General features: G+C 50.2%; 1 protein-coding gene across 2 annotated transcripts in view; it reads right to left on the bottom strand.

The window, feature by feature from the left end:
* Positions 1–18,662, bottom strand: part of SLIT3 (slit guidance ligand 3) — a 594,982-nt gene that overhangs the window by 81,104 nt on the left and 495,216 nt on the right. For both annotated transcript variants that reach the window (XM_042947171.1, XM_042947176.1), the window contains exons 13-14: positions 9,485–9,628; positions 8,168–8,331 (exon numbers count right to left, since the gene is read on the bottom strand). In XM_042947171.1, the coding sequence (XP_042803105.1) occupies positions 8,168–8,331; positions 9,485–9,628 (308 nt within the window). The remainder of the gene's footprint in view (positions 1–8,167; positions 8,332–9,484; positions 9,629–18,662) is intronic.

Raw genomic sequence — 18,662 nt, 5'->3', positions numbered from 1 at the left:
CATAGAGTCCAACTTGGCAGAGGTAGATTGATTGGCATTTTCCTGCAGAGGGCTATGGGAGGCAGGAAGCAGACATCTTCCATGCTCTTGGTTTCTTCCCCCTCACCTTATCAACCTATGCCAATTCCTGACTGGGAATGAAGTCTCTGATTCTGAAGTGTCTTCTACTTAAGACAGAGGATCAGAGGCCTGGACCTTTCCCTCTGCTCCCTCCTTGTCCCCCTCCTTCATCCCACCCTTCCACTCCCAGGCTTGTGTGAGCACAATCTGTGCACGTACCCCCGCAGTTATTTGGGCTGCTTCCTAATCCAATGCATTATGCAAATCTCTTGCCCTTGGCTTGCCAGCATCCCTCCCACTGAATAACTCTGACCTGGGCCATCTTCCTCCAGACACATCAGCATGCTGTGTCCTGGATGAATTTCATCTTGCAAACCCTGCTAAATGACAATCTTCTCTTGCTCCCTGCCAGTGGTTCTACATGGTGATGGTGTGAAGGGGCATTTTGGACATATGCATATATTTTTCTTTCAGAAGGTGTCTACAATGGAATCCCTGCAAAGTGGAGGAACCCTGGGCACTGATCAAATGCCTCTGAAAGACAGGAGGGAGCACAGTGTGCTGCTCTTCAACACGATGAGCTTGAAGATGTACCCTGGCTGGGCTGTGGCCGGGGACTGCCGCCGATTAAATGCGTTTTCGTTTTAATCAAGGTGAGAGCGTCTGTAGTTAGCAGGAATCGCTCTCTGTAGTATAGTTAGATTATAACTGGTGGACCTCTGCGATGGAACCGCTGACCCATTTTAATGAAATGATTTTGCAATTAGATTCAATGGACTAATATGTTCTTTCCAGCATCCCCCCCTGCTGTTTTTGTTATTGCCCTGGTTTGTAGTAATGAGGGGGTCAGAGTGTGATATTTTATTTGAGTGGCAGCCAGAAATGTTAATAACGGCGTTTGCACGTAACCCAAAGAGTTCCTTCCCCAGTCAGAGCCAGCCTGAAATGCCACCCCATCACTTCATATTTCATTACCGAAACTACCCTGGGTTTCTCGGAGCCATTTGTTATGCCTAATGCTCATAACTACCCAAAAGTATTTTTAACTTTTCCAGAGCTTTAAAAGTCAATTTCAATCTCAATGCATATTTGTCACTGCCAGAAATACTTAGGAGGAGGGGAGTAACTGAAGAGGCCGCTGCTTCTTCTCTTTGGGGAGAGTTCAGACAGCAGAGATCTCGGAGGACTTGAAGAAGGACCATAAAACAAAACCCCGGCTGAAATGGGTCATGGGAGAGCTGATGTCATCTGGCATTTCGCCTGCTCCTGCCCCTGTAGCCCTCCTCCCTCTACGCGGGCAGCTCAGAACAACGACACTTGGTACATGATCACAGAGAGCTTTAATAGACCAGGGGGTGGAAATCCATAGCAATGCGATTTTATTACGAATCCCTGCCCTGTGGCCACTTCCCAGGACAGCATGTATTTAACATCTGGATGGTCATGGGATTGGGGCAGGTAGGGAGCCACAGCTCCCACTCTGTGGATGGGCTTGGCTGCAGAGGCCAGTGCTGGGCCCAGGATGGCTGCTGTCCTTAGTGGTCTGGATTTGTGTCATTCTTTGGGCAACCAGTTTGTTGAATGAAAGTCACAGATTCACTGTTATCTGATGACCATGGCCCTGCCAATGCACGTGTGTCCAGAGCTCTCCTCTTCTACCTCCAATATCCCTAACGTGGGTGGGATGAAAGGAGGAAAGGAGCAGAAAGAGGAATTGGGGGGGGGGGGAGATCGTCAGCTTGAAGAGAGAGCCACGTGGACAAGCAAAGGGTTGTAAGTAAGAAATGGAATCAAGAGAACATTGCCAGGCACACAGTTATCCACTCATGGGCAAAGGCTAGGGGACTAGATACCAGTGACTAGAAAATGTCAACTGTTTTACCAGGAGTTTGGTGATCAGTTGGGCAGACAGCTGTCCTCGTAAGCTATCCCCATCACAGTCTATTATGAATGCAGCCATCTGCCTGAAACCAGAGGGAAATGCCCATGGCCTGCAGCTGGGCACTGCCTGGTCCCAAGCCTGCTGCTGCAGAACCAGGGAGGTGCCCGTGAAGGTGCCATTGTGGACCAGAGGCCTGGCCCCTGTCATGGTGGGGGCAGTGCCAAGGCACTCAGGATGCCCCCTCTGTTCAGGATAGGGGACTGCTCCAGGCTCAGGGATTTGTTGTGTACCAAATGGATCTTGGTATATCCATGCTGGAGGGAGGAGCCATTCAAACAGCACTGCTTGCTCACGTGCTTACTCAACTTTTTTTCCATTAACAGAAGCAAGCTTGAGGGGGAGTGTTAAAATGTTTTTCAACTCCCTATCGATTCAAGTCAATCTTATCATTCTTTTTCATTTTCTAATTCAAGGCGATGAGACTGTCCGTAGCTAGGAAGGGTGAGTATTATAGTTGGAAAGAGCAGCCATCTGAGCCTGGGCAAGTTAGTTAACCTCTCTGACTTGATATCCTCATCTGTGAAATGGGACTTATAAGGTTGTTGTAAAAATTAAAACAAGGTAATGATCGAAATAGTTCAGCACCTGACCTAGAGTAAGCACTCAGTAAATGGTAAAAGCATCCAGAAAGGCCAACAGGACTCTGTTACTCAGCAACGGCTGGGCCCTGGCTCTGAGGGGTGACCTGAGGGAGAGGAGACAGTCAAGTCACATGTTACCATGAGAGGCCAGAGCTGGCTTCCAGGCCTATGCCAGGATTTGGTTCCCAGCATGGCTTTCTCTCATCTGGGGTGGGACACAGACTTCATGGCATGAACCAAAACCACAATCTTCTAGTTACACTGAGCCTAGGATTTACTTAAGAAACAAACAGAATGGGGGTTGCCAAGATCCCTCTCTTGATTATCAGAGATAGCAGATCTCTGCACAGCCCTCACGTGGCACTGGACTAGCTCCACGTGAGGAGCCCAGCTCTTGGGCCACATGTTCACTGTTCCCGGAAGGTCAAGGCAACAGCCTGGACTTTAGGCTACATGGGGACCAGGGCCAATGTACTCATGAGGAGTGGGGGTTGGGTCCAGGAGGAGGTGCGAGTTAAATCCAAAGTCTCAGACTCATGCCACTCTCACTAATTCTCATGCTCACATTTATCCCCGATGCTTCTGGTAAAGATAGAGGAGAGGGAGTAGGTCACAAAGCAGTATGACCTTCGGGTTAGCTACCACTTGGGAAGATGACCTTGCACTGGGACTTTTCCATGAAATGATGGGGCACAGGCCTTGGGTGTACCTGTTCTCTTTGAACAGAAGAAAAACAGTGGTTTCTGAGCTTCAGCCTAGCTACTTTACCCCTTGGCCGGCATCCAGAGTAGCCTGGGGGAGGGGGTGATGACTCTATCTGGGGCAGGAGATGTGGTTCTAGATCTTAGCTTGTCCCCAGTGTGCTCCTCCAAACCCATTTCAGCCCGAATCCGCTACCTGGAGGTGGAGGTCTCTGCGGATCCTCCGAGGCTCCCGCCCCCCGCCCTCCGTGAGGCTAGACCAGGAGAGGTGGGTCTGGCAGATGGCGGGCTGCGGTGCTCCAGAGCAGAGAAGAGGTGTCCGGCGGTGGTGGCGGTGGCGGCGGGCCATGCTGCAGGAGAGCGCGGAGCTTTCCGCGGTGCTTGACAGAACCATGTTCCGTTTCCATCGTTCCACCACATGGTTAGATCAAGCACAAAGGAAAGCCCCGCGGCGACTGGTCAGAATCAAGGTCAGGAAGCAGCGTCAGAGAGAGGACAGGAGCGCTCAGAGGAAGCAGCGTGGAGAAGCGGAAGCCGGAGCAGGCCCCCACGGAGCGTGATTAGTACCAGGAGCAGGGTTCCACAGGAACACTTCTGAAGACAGGAGCCCCACCGCCCTTGGACCCCGCCCTGGGGCAGTCACAGGGGAAAGGGAGGAGATCGGGCGGGAGACTACTGGACACCCCTGCTCAGGAGAATCAGGGCACGATGGGTTATGGCCGCAGATGTCTCCGGTCATATCACGGGCCTGAACAGAACCTCTAAATCCCGCTCGATCGTACCACTGATCTGCCAAGACATCACACTTAGCAGAAGCAGCTTCTGCACACTCTGCATCCTGGGGCCCATCCCCACAGCACAGTGGATCCATAACAGTCTGTCCCCCCAGCCCCTTGCATGAAGAGACAAGCCACAACTCCCAGTGGCCTAACGAAGCTGGAAAGCTTTTCTTTAGGAAAAGCCCCTTTCATATTCCATACCTCAGAAATCTCAGTATCCTTCAAGGACCCCCAGAAACCCTCTGGCTGACAGACATTCATTCCAGATGACTCAACATGTAATGGAGAAGGCGGGGGGAGGGGGGTACGGTATCAAAAGAAAATACACGTCCCTAGCCAAGGAGAAAGATGGGAAAGCCAATGGGGCCCTGCGTTTGGGACTGGGAAACCTACAGTCACAACTGTCTGAGAACAGTGACCAGTTCCCATCACGATGAGTAGTCTCTTTCAGACTAAGAGAAGGAAGGAAAGGGGGAAGACACCAGATTCTAGGGTCCTTCCTGATTGCAGATTTCCTCCATGGTTGTGAATCATGGCAGTGGGTGGAGGGACCAACAACCAAACTTTCTGGGTGCCATGGGCCCAGGTGAGGGCATCCAGACTCCATGTCCCTATCTGCAATAGATCAGCGACAGTTTTTATGAACTTCCTCCCAAGCCACTGGGAGGAGATATGTACTTCTTGAACAGACCAGAAGTCAGGGCCAGGTGACTGGGATCCTCCCTGCTCTTGGCCTCTGACAAGAGGAACGGAGTCACTGTTCCCCTACAATGTGTTTTTGGGGCGAGATGGTCACAGCATCTTGACAGTGCATAGGTTATCTGCAATGGTTGACCACTGAGTGAAGGTCACTCCACAGCCCCAGGTCTGACCTCTTTCAAAGCCCTCCCATCTGACCAGCTAGAGTGGCCGTTGTACTCTAGTCTCAACTCTGCTCTGATGTCTGGACATGCAGGGCTCTGTAACACCCTGGTTGTTGGGATTTCACATTCAAGTTGGATCAGGGCCTTGGTACCAGAGCAGGAAAAATCCATGCCTTTTGTGCCCCTGACCCCAAGCCTTTAACCCTTCTCCTTGATTTCCCTCAACAACAACAAAAAGGAGGGACAAGAGAGAAAATCTTCGCAGCACATTGAATGTCCTGGGTTTCAGATCTCATCTTGAAAATCCTACTCTATAACCTCAGACAATACTTTCCTGCTGTGTAGGCCTCAATTTCTTCATTTCTAGCAGGGACTGTGTGAATTCTGAGTTCTCTAAAACTCTGTGATGCCCTGAGCAGTATCTTGCTATTGGCCATCTTTTCTCATATTGTGTCATCACCCTCTGTACTTTTCACCATGAATTTCTTCTTGCCAACAGATCGCTACACACAAAGGAAGGAGGTGTGATGGAAGATATCTTCCAACTGCCAAGTGCTCCCCTGAGGATGGGCTCGGGGTCCCAGGCAGCCAGACAGCGGCTTTTCAGGGGGACTTAATCTGATGGTCAGATTACCCCAGCTGGCAGCATTCACCTCTAACCAGATACTGCTGCCCAGGGCGGCGGATGCAGCTGATAGAGGCAGACACAGGGCAGCTGGGAACCAGACGCCCTGCCTAAGGAGGGGCTTTATGCATTGCAGGAGCAGCCCTCAAATTGGCTTCTAATTACATCAGCTGTCTTTGCAATGGGGGTGCTTTTAGGGGAAAGTAAAATGCAGAGTTATTATCTGTCAACTCCAGTACGCATCACCTGACCCTCCTTCTGGAGCTTCCTGGAAACACAAAGCTTTAGACCTATGGCTTCTGTATCCCCTAAAGCCAAGGCAGGCCTGGGCCCCAGTGTCTGTCAAATCCAAGGCCTTTGATACTCACCAGTAGGTCTCTCTACCTCTCTTCTCTGCAGCTACATGAAATAATAGCACATAGAATGCTATCTGTCAGGCATCAGCTCTGACGTTCCCTACCTTTACAGGAATAATCTGCTTAGTATTGATTTAAAAAAAAATCTTTTAGACAGGGTCAATCCAAGAACCCTGTGCTTCTGTTTCTTTTTAAAATTTCCAAGCACTCCTGCCCTCCGTAGGAAAAGCAGCCAGGATCTCTCCCATGCAAAAGTAGGCAGGTAGTGGCACAGCACGAGAACTATGTGTTACTGTCCCCTAGGTCAGCTTGCTATTTTCTTTCTCCTACTTCATTCCATCTGTACCCTCATCCTGCCACCCCTAGTCTCAGCCCACAGTCATTCCTAGGCACCTGCCAAGATTTTGTCTCTGGGAGATGCCATCCTCAGACCCGGGCCGATCCCCTTCCTGTTTTGTGTGGCCCCATGGTCTTGGCATCAACACGAATCCTTGAGATCCTGACAGGTCCCCTATGAGCCTGAGGGGTTGGGGCTGGGAGATGGCACTCTGCCTTCCCCTGCTTCTTATCGCCCCCTCTTCTGGGGCACAACTGCTTGTTACAGCTAATTAAGTCAGCTCCCCCCACCCCCAGACTTGGATAGGAACAGAGGGGACAGAGGGAAGAAGAGGTGTGCATTATGAGAAAGGCCCTGAGGAAGGATGGTTGTGCCTCAGGTGACACTCCAGGGCTGGGAGAGGGTTTCCCTCCCAGAGATGCTGCTGGCCCAAGAAGGAACTTAAGGAAAGAGTTTTGGGGAGTGGGGATAGGACCATAGACTAGGAAGAGAGTCATCCAAACAGTTGGACTGTTTTCCCAATGCTCCTTCTCTCCTACATGCTGCATGGTGTCGAGGAGTGAGCCAGACCTGGGGGCTGCCTCCACTGTCTGCTTGCTGTGACCATGGGGTGCCCTTTACCTCTGAGTCCCTGGCTCCCTCAGCTGCAGAATGAGGACTCCTCCGGGTGATCTCACAGGACTAGTGGAAGAACCAAGTCAAACTAGATGCACTCAGCACAGAGTTCATCACAAGTAAGAAACTGACATTGTTATTCTGAGGCAGACAAATTGGGACCAACGCCTCATTTTGCCACAAAGTCCCTGTGGTATCTCCAAGCCCTCTCGAGGTATTAGGTTCTATTGAAGAAGATAAAATAGCTAAAGTTTATCACTCTGGAGACGTGGACTAAAGGATTTGACTTAGAGGCCAAGAACAACATGAAAGGAGCAGAAGTCTGTCTGCTGGTCTTCTCCCAGCGACCAGTGACCATGCTGTCATTCTCCCTGGGAGAAGCCGCTTACATAAGATGCTCTTGGGCAGGGGAGAAGAAGGGCTCTTGCTGACACACAGATTGTGATGGTTGGCACCAACCCATCTCAGCACATTATACTATCAATCTCTCACCATTGGGAGCACAAGGCAGTGTGGTGATTTTTTTCCAGTAGCAAATGGCACAAATGCTCGCCATTTTTAACTGCCTGTTTATCTAGCTATCAGGTCAAGGACAGTTACTTGTCTTTTCAAGATGACCTGAGAACCCCTCTGGCATTCACCCCCAGTGTCTTTCCTGGGTGCAGTAGGGAGGAAGGATTCCAGAAAGAGCTTGGAAACTGGAAAGTGAGGCTTTGCTTTCCTAGAGAGCACAACTCTTTGCTGTTTTCTCCATGAACAGACTATACCAGTCTAGGGTGGAGGAGACAGCTAGCTAAAATGTCTGTGAAGTCTGTAACAAACTGTGGTCTGAGGGCTGTACCAAAGGCAGTCTTAGAGGGGATGGGAGCCTCCCAACATTACATGCTCCTTGCAGCCTGGCTTGGGACACATTTCTTTCCCTATCTGCCACTTGGGGAGCATGCTTTGGAGACTCAAAGAAAATAAATCGCAGCCTCTAAAAGGCACGTGTGTAAAGGCTGCCCCTCCCCTAGCTTCCACCTGACCCTGGAGATAGGCTGCCACCTGGGTTCTGTCTCTCCTGAAATTGTGCACCACCCCCCGCCCCACCCCATGCTTTTATTGTGTGTGTGTGTGTGTGTGTGTTTTATTTTAAATCCATAAGGTAATTGGTTTTCTGCAGGACTAACTGAATTTCCCCAATTTAATTTGCAAAGATGCTCCCTAGGAGCCATTACAGCGCTTGCTGTCCTCCAGATTGGATTACTGGCCTCTCTGGGGCTGCAGTACTGAGTCGGAAGGTGGGGCCCAGCCCCGTAACCTGATTACCTGAGCAGCGGAACTTCTTGCTCTTGATCTGGCTGATGCGTTTGTTGGCCAGCCGGCGCGGGCTGCTGCAGCGGGCCCCGCTCGTCTCGATGGGGTTGTCCTGCAGGTAATCGGCCAGCCACTTCAAGTGGCAGTCGCACACAAATGGGTTTTGGGCTAAGTGGCTGCGAGAGGGATGAGAATTGATCAGGAGTGACCCGGGGTGCCACTCTCCACCTCCACTGTGCCTGGCACTGGGCCCCTCCTCATCGGGCAGAACACAGAGCGGGTGGGGCCTGAGGCCTGCTATGTGCCAGAGAGGGTCACAGGTGCGGCTGGCATCAGCTGATGTCATCTCCTTGCTCTTCTGACCTGGGGCAGGACCCACCACTCACCTCGATTCTGACCGACACCAGCTGTGATGGGCAAAGTCACAGGCTCAGGGTTTGTGCTTACAGTAGCCTGGATTTTATTTCTCTAAGCTCAGCAACGCCAGGCACATAAAGCAGCTGGCAGGGTGACTGGCACATGGTGGGTGTTCCACATACAGCAGTGGGTATTGCTGTTACCCTCATCATCACCAGGGCAGCACCGTGGGTCCGGCTCTGCCCGGCTTATAAGAAAACTCCACAGGGCCAGCACAGTGCTCAGCGCATGGTCAGTGTTCAACACGCAGCAGCTGTTCTCAGCTCTTTATCGGCGCCTGTCTCTGGCTAGGGGCAGTAAGTGCCAGGTGACTTAGAAGGCATCCAGAAGCCCCAGGTTCATGGTCAGGCCTGGGATGGGCTGAGATCTGTCCTCAGGTGTTATTTATCTAACGGAGTTATTTATGATCCTCTGCAGTGAGGAAGTGCTTCCTGAAGGGAAGGTGAAAAATTCCGAGTGCCTGTAGCAGAGGCTTGATTTTGCAGGGTGGTGCGGGGTGTTGGTGGGGAGGATCGGGCTATTAGCAGAGATGGGGCCTGCTCAGAGTACAGTGGTTAAGCGAGCAGGGGAGCCTGTTCGAATCCTGCTTCTTACTAGCTGTGCAACTTTGAGTAAGTTACTTAACCTCTCTGTGCCTTGGTTTGCTCACCTAGAAATGAGGGATCCTCACAACACCTACCTCACAGGGTTGCTGTGAGATCTAAAGGTTTGAACACGGGGAAAGTGCTTAGCAAAGTGTCGAGCACCGGGTGGGTGCTCAGTACAGGTGAGCTTACGGCCATTCTCACCGCAGTCTCCAGACATGCTCTGGGACACGCTCACCTAGCCTTCGTTTTGGGGGCTGTCTGTGCCTGGGTGTTTGGGGTCACTGGCTGCCTGCGCGTGTGCTGGCATTTGAGGGGGCATACTCACAGGGTCTGGATGGCCTGCAGAGGGGCAAAGAGTCCCTTGCTGATGGTCTGCAGCTTGTTGTCATACAGGGAGAGCAGATTGAGGTTCTGCAGGTCCTGAAACGTGTTCACTCGCAGGCAGTTGATCTTGTTGGCATTGAGGAGGCTGCAAGCACAAGAGAGGCCAGTGACTCACTGATCCTGGGAGTCACCCACGGAGCAAGGGCTGCACATGCAGGAGACAGGCTTCAGAGCTCTCCTCCAGAGACAGCCTAATGCTCTCCTGAGAGCCATGGGCCCCTGCCGCTAGTGTGTGTGTGTGTGTGGGGGGGGGGGCGGGGGGGTTCTTGCATTCCCGCGGCCACCAAAACTCCAAACATGTCCAGGCACTTGTACACCAGCTACCGAGGATACTGGGCCACATACTGAAATCCCCCGCAGCCTTCCCTGGTACCCAGGCCCTCAGAGGAAGCCTGGAAATGGCAGCACACATGCTTGACTTTCTGCTTTAGAACACAGAGCTTCCAGGAATGGGGGAAAAAAAATTCATTTGGCACAACTGCTTCAAAGCTTTAGTTGACTGACGAAGGGCAATTTTGATTCAGAAGTCTTCTTGAGTTCTGTGAAATCACTGATCCCATTGGAAATGTGATGGAAGTTATAGGTCATCCAATCCTCCCGGGAAAAGATACATCCACGGGCAAGCATGGGTGTGTGCACATACACATTCTCTCTCTCTGACACACATGCACGTGCTCCCACACACGCAACATGGATGGAGCCCCTTGTGACCCAAGTTCTACCCCTTTCCCCTCCTCCATGCATCCCTGCTCACTACACTTCGTTCCTCAAACGCCCCCATAAGCATTTTGGCCCAGGTCCTTTGAACACATTCTTTACCACCTTTCATAAGGTGGTTCCTTCTCCTCCCCCACATATCAGCTTAATGTCACCTCCTTAGAAAGGCCTGCCTTGATCCCCTCACCTACAGCAAGACCCCCAGCCCCCCCATGACTGTCTCTCCTAGCTCCAGTTTATTTTCTTCGTAGTACTTCTCTCCATTTGTGATCACAGGGTGTTTGTCCTTGTTTACCACTGGCCTCCCACCTATGATGACTGTAAGCCCTGATGTCACAGATGACATCACTTCATTCCCTTTATTCTTGGTGCTCAGCAACAAGCATTTATTACGAAATATACCCAACCCTGTACACAACTCCAGGGGACCACACTCTAAGGTGGCACCTGTCTTCCCTGGTTTTAGATCTGCATACCCCTCCCTCCACCAAAAAAAAAAAAAAAAAAAAAGCATCAAAAGAAGCTGCCTTTCGGGTGAAACTCTGGTCCAGCGTAGGTGATGCCATGAGGGTTATAGAAGAGTTCTCCAGCATGGGGCTGGCAAGTCAAGCAAATCTGAGTCCTGAGAATTTCCTTTATGATCCTAGACCAACTGTTTGTACCCTCTTAACTAGTATAAAATCATTTCTCATTCCCTCGTCAATAAACGTAGGGGAGAGGAGAACTAGACGAACCAATAAAAATGTTAAATTTTTAACATTTCTCTTTCAAGGCTGGCTCAGAGCTTCTCTTGTGGAGAGTGGCCCAGGAGACTCGTAACGGGCTGGCCTCCACAGGCTCTGATGCCAGGGTCTAGGGGACTTGAGTTGGTGATGGGGAGTTGCCCCTGGGAGCTCAGCCTTCCATAGCACCTCTCCCTTGCTGGAGGCCCGTCTTCCCAGTGGGGCCCCTGCAGCCTGCGTGCAGGCAGGCAGCTGTGGCAGTGACAAGTACAAGAGCTGCGTGTTTAATCTGGCTAATAATGGGCAGGCTCCCAAGGGTTCACACAGATGTCCTCCTGCCTTGCAGTAGAGAAAAGCTAGAATACTCTTGTTGTTTTCCAAAGTGCTTTCCTGACATCCAATTGTTCTCACGGTAACCTAGGCAGATGGGTACAGCCAGCCTCCCAAGTTTAGGTGACAGAACTGAGTCTGAGAATGTGGTGGCTTGGTCAAGGTTGCATGTGTTTCCAGGGAACATGCTGGAGGTAGTTACGAGAACTGATGTCTCTGGAGGGTACACTTTTTTCTTTATGAACACCTTATATACCCCACCCATCTGTCTATCCCCCGGTGGCATTCCCCCGCCAAGAATGTCCTGTGCTTTATAGATTGCATTTTAGTCAAGGTCAATCCATTCTGGGGACATTCCAAGGAGGACACCAAGGAGCAAAGAAACAGGGAGAAAAGCCGGAGGGACCCAGCAGGGCTAAGCACCCATGGGGCAGGAATGGACCCTTCACACACGGGTGTTTGGTGTGCTTGTTTACAAAGGAAAATAAAGTGCATGGTAAATGATTTATTCCAAACCTTGATATTCAGGGCCTTAAGAGGGGATCCCTTTGCTAGGAAATACTGAACAATTCAGTAAAGAGACCAAGTCAGAGGTACCAATCTGATGCCCTGAAGAAAGAATCTTCCCTGCAATATATTGTGACATCCCACATGCTCTGTTCATTCACCATCCCAGTGTTTTAAAATTGGGAAATTTCTCTCCCTCTCCCTGCCTCCCTCCCTCTCTCTCCCCCTCTCTCCTCTCTCTCTCTCTCTCTCTCTCACACACACACACACACACACACACATACACACACACACATGCCAGATTTCTATTTCCTCTTGAAAAAAAATTTCAGAAATTCTAGCAACATGGAGTCCACTGGAGGCAGCTATGGGGTGGCTGTCCCCTTTCGATAGGACCCATGCTCCCTGTTTGCCACAGTCCTCACTCTTCCCTAGCGATGCCTTTCACCAGCTTCTTCGCCTGTCTTGCCTGAGTGGGCACTCATACCTGAGACCCTAGTGCAGATTAAAGAGCCCAGCTGCAGTTCTGGGGAACGCTAGACCCTGGACAAAGAGGGAACCCCCAGGGAGAAAGCAGTGGTGACTCTGACCTGCCTTGAAAGGGTAGCCAATCTGCATGCTCCTGGGGGCAACCCTCCTCACTCATCAGAACTACTGAGGCTTCTTTTTCTGATCCAAATGCTTTTCCTTGTTCCCTACTTCTAGATGTCTTAGCATGGGGTGTTATCTCAAAGATGGAAGGCATCAAAACACCCCAGGCTGGCGGAATTACTAGGCAAAGACAGCATGAGGTGCAGAGTGCATGAAGCAGGGAGCAAGCGGAAATACAAAAGGGCACAGTCTCTTGGTCACTCCCTCCCTCCCAGGATGCTTGGCTCCCTAAGGCAAGACACGTAGGTGCAGGGAGAGATAAAATTAAGCTGCTTATCCCGATTTAGATGCTGAGGACAGCCTCACTGATCCCTAGCACCGGCAAGATCTAACAGCCCGTCCTTCTGTCCTCTCTCCTTTGGGAGGAAGGCTGGCAGCTACTCAACTCCATCTGTCTTCCACGAAAGGATCCCTGAGCTACCTGGTACATGGACAAGAGTTGGAGGGGAATTGAAAAAACATGCTGTGGAGCAAACAGAGAGTAAACAACTATTTGTAATAGGGTTCAGCATTTCCATAAGAACTCCTGAAGACAGGCCTTCTGTCTCTTTCCCTGGAGAGATCGATTTTCCCTCTTTTTCCCCTCAAGGCTGCTGGGTCTGTCCTATTTCATCTCCCTTTGAGGAACAACAGCAGTGCAGCTGCTGAAATGATACTAATAACACAGTGACATCTCTAGGGACCATGGCTCTGTGCAGCCCCGTGCCAAGCGTTTTCCAAAGCACTTTCCACGCAGTATTTTATTTCAGCCTCACAGCAGCACTAAGATTGTCCTCATTTTGCTGGTGTGGAAACTGAGGGTCCGAGTGGTGGCAGATTTGACCAAGCAGTAAGTGAAACATACCAGCCTGACTCCAGACCTCAGCTTTTATCCACCACAGAGAATCCATACTCTTTCTCCCATGCCCAGTGAAGCATGTTCCTGGTCTCTGGGAGTGGTTATTTTTGCTAGTTTTGGAAGCACCTGGGCATGGAATGCACCAGGTGGGCAGAGGTCTGGTTGGGTCAGGAAGACTGCTCGCCGTTTGGTTGTCTGGAGCGATCAGGAATCCTGCCAACTCTTAGGAAGGACTTGGCACCAAGTTGTTGGAGATGGGATGCTTTTTGGGATGCTCACCAAACTGCCATTGGCACAAAGTGGAAGGTTCTTCACTGAGGGGCTCACACACACACACGAAGCAGCATTTCAACCTTCAGCGATCATTAACCACATGCTGACTTGGGAGCAGTATGCGTGGCTCCTCTGAATTCTCATTCTACCCTGGGCAGATCAGGGGACAGTGATGAAGCAGAGACAGCAGCAACCCTCATGCAAGATGAGATGCTCCAGGTTGCCTCATTTGAAAGGCTGCCTGGTATTCAAAGCCAAAACTTTGACATCCCAACTAGACCTTCAGCTTGATCTCTTGTTGGATCCAGTGAGTTGGGGGTTGAGGGCATCTTGTGCTCATAAATATTTCCCCCAGAAGCAAATCCAGCCATCTTTTGGGGCCACCTACTCCCAGACCCACCTCCCAAAGAACCTCTTTTGAAGGTTTTATAAGCAAAAGGAGAGAGAAGGGCTGAGATGGACAGGCCAGATGAACAGCAGGACCACACGACGTAACATGTAACAAGCATGTTGTATGATCAAACACCCACCAACCACCTTACAAACACTAACCCACTGAATGTCCCCACTAGAGAGTAAGTGTTATCTCCATCGGACAGATGACACAGAAAACTGTTGGGACGCAGAAAACTTAAGTACCGGTGACCAAAGTTGCACAGTAGTAAGTGGCAGTTTGAGAAGTGGACCCATGTTATCTTAGCACAAAGGCTTTGCTCCCACCCATTATACCACCCTGATGCCCATTAATGGACCTTGGGAATCACCCAATGCTGATGGGAGGAGATGGCAGTATGTTTTCTGTGGCTACTCCCATTAAGCTAGTGACGATTCTACAACATAACAAAACAAAAAACCACGCTCCCTTCAGAGGGGATTAAGGAGAATGGCACATCCAGCAGCAGTGCACAGACATCACCTTCTATATTTACTTCCAAGTGTCAGCCCTACGAGGCCTTCTCCCAACCCCTCTTCCATGAGCACGTGCAGCTTCCACATATGTTCCATGTCAAGAGGTATTAGCACTCAGTCCACTGACTAACCAACATAACGATGCTGCTAAGAGATAATCCTTTCCAGAACCATTGCCTTCAGAAAAGGCCAGGCAGGAAATAAGCCACAGAGAACCACAGAGCTGGAGCTTGTAGAGGGGCCAGTGAAATACCCTGGGTCTGGGCTAAGGAGGGCTCTTGTGACTCAAGTCCTCCTGCTCGGGGACCCGGCCTGCCCTGGCCAGAAAGGTCCCAGATTCTCTCAACACAGGAGCAGCTGGCAGCTTCCTTCCTTCAAGGTCCAGGAGATAGAGAGAGAAGAACCACAGGAGGGAGATGAGGTCCACCCTCGTCAGTGAAAAGGCCCTACCACACCCACTTTCTCTAAAGAGGCCAACAGGGCAGAAGGCCACTGAGACCCCATTTTTAGCTACTGTCCTTGCCCACATCTCCTCCTCAGTGAAGATTCCCACAGAGCTCACAGGCCTTCGCTGCACGGTTCGGAAAACACAAACATTGGGAGTCAGCTTTAATGATAAATTGCATTAAAATCACCTTGGCAACTCTAGCAATTCACGTGTTGATTCAGTGGCCCAGCGCTAACATTCTGGGTGGTATTTATACTCTCCACACCTGCCCGTGGGTCTGTGGAAGACCGCAGTTACATTGCCCCTCCTACTTGAGTGGTATTTGTCTGGAAATGCCAAAAGCATATTCTAAACTCCAGAGTACAAGGTTTGCTCAGAAAACTGGTGCCAAGAGAGAGCGTAGTGACCCCCTTCCTGGAAATTAGTCAAGTCCTTGCAGGAAAGACCATGAGATGGAAAGCTGGCCCAGGCTCCTGCCAAGGGGGCAGATGCTTGGGGGAGCCTCCTTTTCCTAACACAAGGCTGGGGAGTCAGTTTGTTTTATAAATACTCAGATGTAGATACGGAGGAGGAGAAAGACGGTACCAATAACTGCCTGGCATTTTTTCTATTGCTCCTCCTCAGAAAAAGGTCTCTCCCTGTGAGTATTTACCACCATTATGCATTGGCATAAACTATTCGTGAGGATACCAATCTGGGGAGGCATCTTGGACCCCTGATTAAGCTGCAGGACACAGAGTCAAACCTCTCTCATTAATGTCTTCCTCTTTTTTCTTTTTTTTAAATTTCTCCAGAATTAACCCTCTGTCATCCTGAACTTTTAAAAAAGATTTTTTAATGTATTTATTTTTGAGAGAGAGAGAAAGAGAGAGAGAGGTGGAGGAGCAGAGAGAGAGGGAGACACAGAATCCCAAGCAGGCTCCAGGCTCTGAGCTGTCAGCACAGAGCCCAACGTGGGGCTCGAACCCACAAGCCGTGAGATCATGACCTGAACCAAAGTCAGACGCTTAACTGACTGAGCCACCCAGGTGCTCCTGACTTTTTTTTACACATTAATTTTAATAAGACCTACTCTCTTGCCTTAGCACAGATACTATGCTCTCATCATTACCATATGGTATGGGGGATTTACTTTGACATTCAGGAAGCTACTGAGGCCAGACATGGGGAGAAGCCTGGTGATACCTGGTGCCACGAGGTCAAGAAACCCTAACGCTGCCCAGTCTTGCTCTGGGCCACGTCAGGCTCAACACTCAGGAGAGGAAACAGGAGGAACCGTCCCAGGCCCAACTAGGGACAAAGAAGACTCTTCCATTCCCTCCCAATAATGGCTGCACTGCTGGTCACAGGCTGTGGGTTGTCATGGTGATTCCTAATGCACGGGAAACTGCAAATGTAGCAATGCCATTGGATGGCCTGTCTGAAAAACAGGACCTCCCTGGAGTCCATGGACAGAGGAGAACTGTAGGAACAGGGTACAAGCAGAGGGAAGTGGAGATTCTGAGAGACTGGACACGGCAGCTATCACCTGCTATTGGGGGATCAAAGGCCTCCCCTAGTGTGACCTGGCTTGCTCCTTCCCTCCCTCAACAGCTACCAGGGTGGTCATTTGCCTTCTGGTTACCAACTGGCAGTTCTAAGAAAGAACTGCCTAACTTTCTAAGTACACAATGATGACTTATCACAGACACCATCAGCAAGAACAGATAGAAAAATTTGTCACAGAGGGCGTGGGAGGGGTTTCTGCACTAGCTGGGTAGGAGACTGTGCTTGGAGCCCTGACGTTCCTTTGACCTCTAAAATTCTGGAACTTAAACAAAAGGAGGTGACTCTTTGGAGGCTGACACCCAGAGGACAGGGCATTGGGTTTAGGGGGTCAGTCCCAGGACTTTTAAGTGTTTCCATGTAGCCCATTTTTGGTGGCCTCCAAGAAACTCTGAAGCCTGAGATATTCTATTCTCAGTGTTGACCATCTGCTGCAATAAGCATCTCAAGAACGGGACCCAGGAGGACTGAGTACATGCAGGGCCTGGGAAAATCTGGCAGGATGACTGGAAAATGTGGAACAATGGGACAAGGGACAGCAGGCAGGACAACAACTACAATGTACCCCCTTTACTACCGACAACACCGTGAGTTGTGCCAGAGAGGAAATATCCGAGATCGCTTCACGTGGCAGAGACAGCTTGGCTTTGTGATGCACCAATAATTTGAGAAACAGGGAGAGAGAAATAAACACGAACCTCTTACAAAAAGCCTTGGAGTCAAAGGAGAGGAAATTACCCAGACTACCAGGGTATTCTAATCAGAGCCTTCTTATCAGAGTGTCTCCAGTCTAACAAGGAGAAATCCAATCTACAGCGGGCTGAACGCTAAATTAGATCTAATCAGGACCTGCTTTCCAACAGCTCAGCGGCAGGTCAAAGCCCAATGACGGCTGCAGTTGCTGCTTCTCTCTGGAGAGCAAGCTTGCCTGAGTTGTGTCAACTCCTGGTCACGCGCAAGGCAGGGATGCTTTGTCTTTACTCCTAGTTTACTCCCAGCTATTCCATTCCATCTGCTCAAAATTTTGGTGAGATTAAACTAGAGTTCCTGGCCCATGCAAATCCTGTGAGTTCTATTAATATCGTCACTGCTGTCTGCTCCAAGCTGGGAGACATTTCCTTTTTTAAAAAATATGCAACCCCCCCAGAAATAAACTCCCCCCAAACCCATGCATTTATTGAATCTTTGCAACATGCCATGCGCTCTGCTAGGCACTTTGATGCATGCTAGATTTCTCCTTAATGCATGCAATGACATTTTTCTGTCTACACTAGACACGCAGATTGTAAAAGGATACTCACCCCAGCCCAGTGCAACACAACCACCCCCAAATCTACCTCAACGCCAATGCTACTGTTACTCTTCTTTCAAGGGATTAATAGCTACAGTTAACTAGCCTTATGGAGGTGGTTACGATTTACAGTTTCTTTGCTACAAGCAAAGAATACCATCTGTGAAACACCCAGCTCCCTGCAGAGCCCTGGTGGGTCACTGTAACAAATAGGTTTAAAGGCTCACCCAAGGGCTGGGACCTCTGAACTCAAAGATGCCCACACAGAGATTCACAGAGTGAGACAGACGTGGAGATGGAGGTGAGAGGAGATACAGAGAAGAAAAGACACAAAAGAATCTTTTTTCTCTTGCTCTCAGCTTCATTGAAACAAACCTGACTGCTGCTTGTAGAAGGACATGCTGCCTGGAAACTAGCTGGGCATGATTTACATGACTGCATTGTCTTAGGAGAACCGTCCAGGCCTGAGTCTTACAGGACAAGGGAAGGGGAGGGAGTAAAGATGTGAGAAGGTAAAGGCTGAGGACAAATCTCATTTCCTCTTTCTTGAAGAGTCTCTGGGAGTCACCGGGCCTTCCTCTCTCTATTTTTGTGCCTGGCCTCCCACCCACCCGGAGACCCAGCTTGCCTACCTGGTCTGCAAATTCCTGCTGCAGCTTTGTTTAACTGCACACAGGAAGTCCGGAGGCCCTGGGCCCCTTCCTCACTACCTGTGATTTGGGAGATAGTTTTACAAAGACACACACACTCACTCACTCATCTTTACTCAGATATACACCTCTATTCGAAGGCTGAGAGCCTTCTGAGGCACAGGGCCATGTAAACTCTTCTCCAGTTTCCACACCTATTTTGCTGTGTGATTGAGGGTAAGGCGTTTACCTCTCTGAG

Source organism: Panthera leo, chromosome A1 (genome assembly GCF_018350215.1).
Source record: "Panthera leo isolate Ple1 chromosome A1, P.leo_Ple1_pat1.1, whole genome shotgun sequence".
Taxonomy (NCBI): domain Eukaryota; kingdom Metazoa; phylum Chordata; class Mammalia; order Carnivora; family Felidae; genus Panthera; species Panthera leo.
Note: the sequence above shows the minus strand (reverse complement) of the source record. Positions and strands in the feature narration are given on the sequence as shown.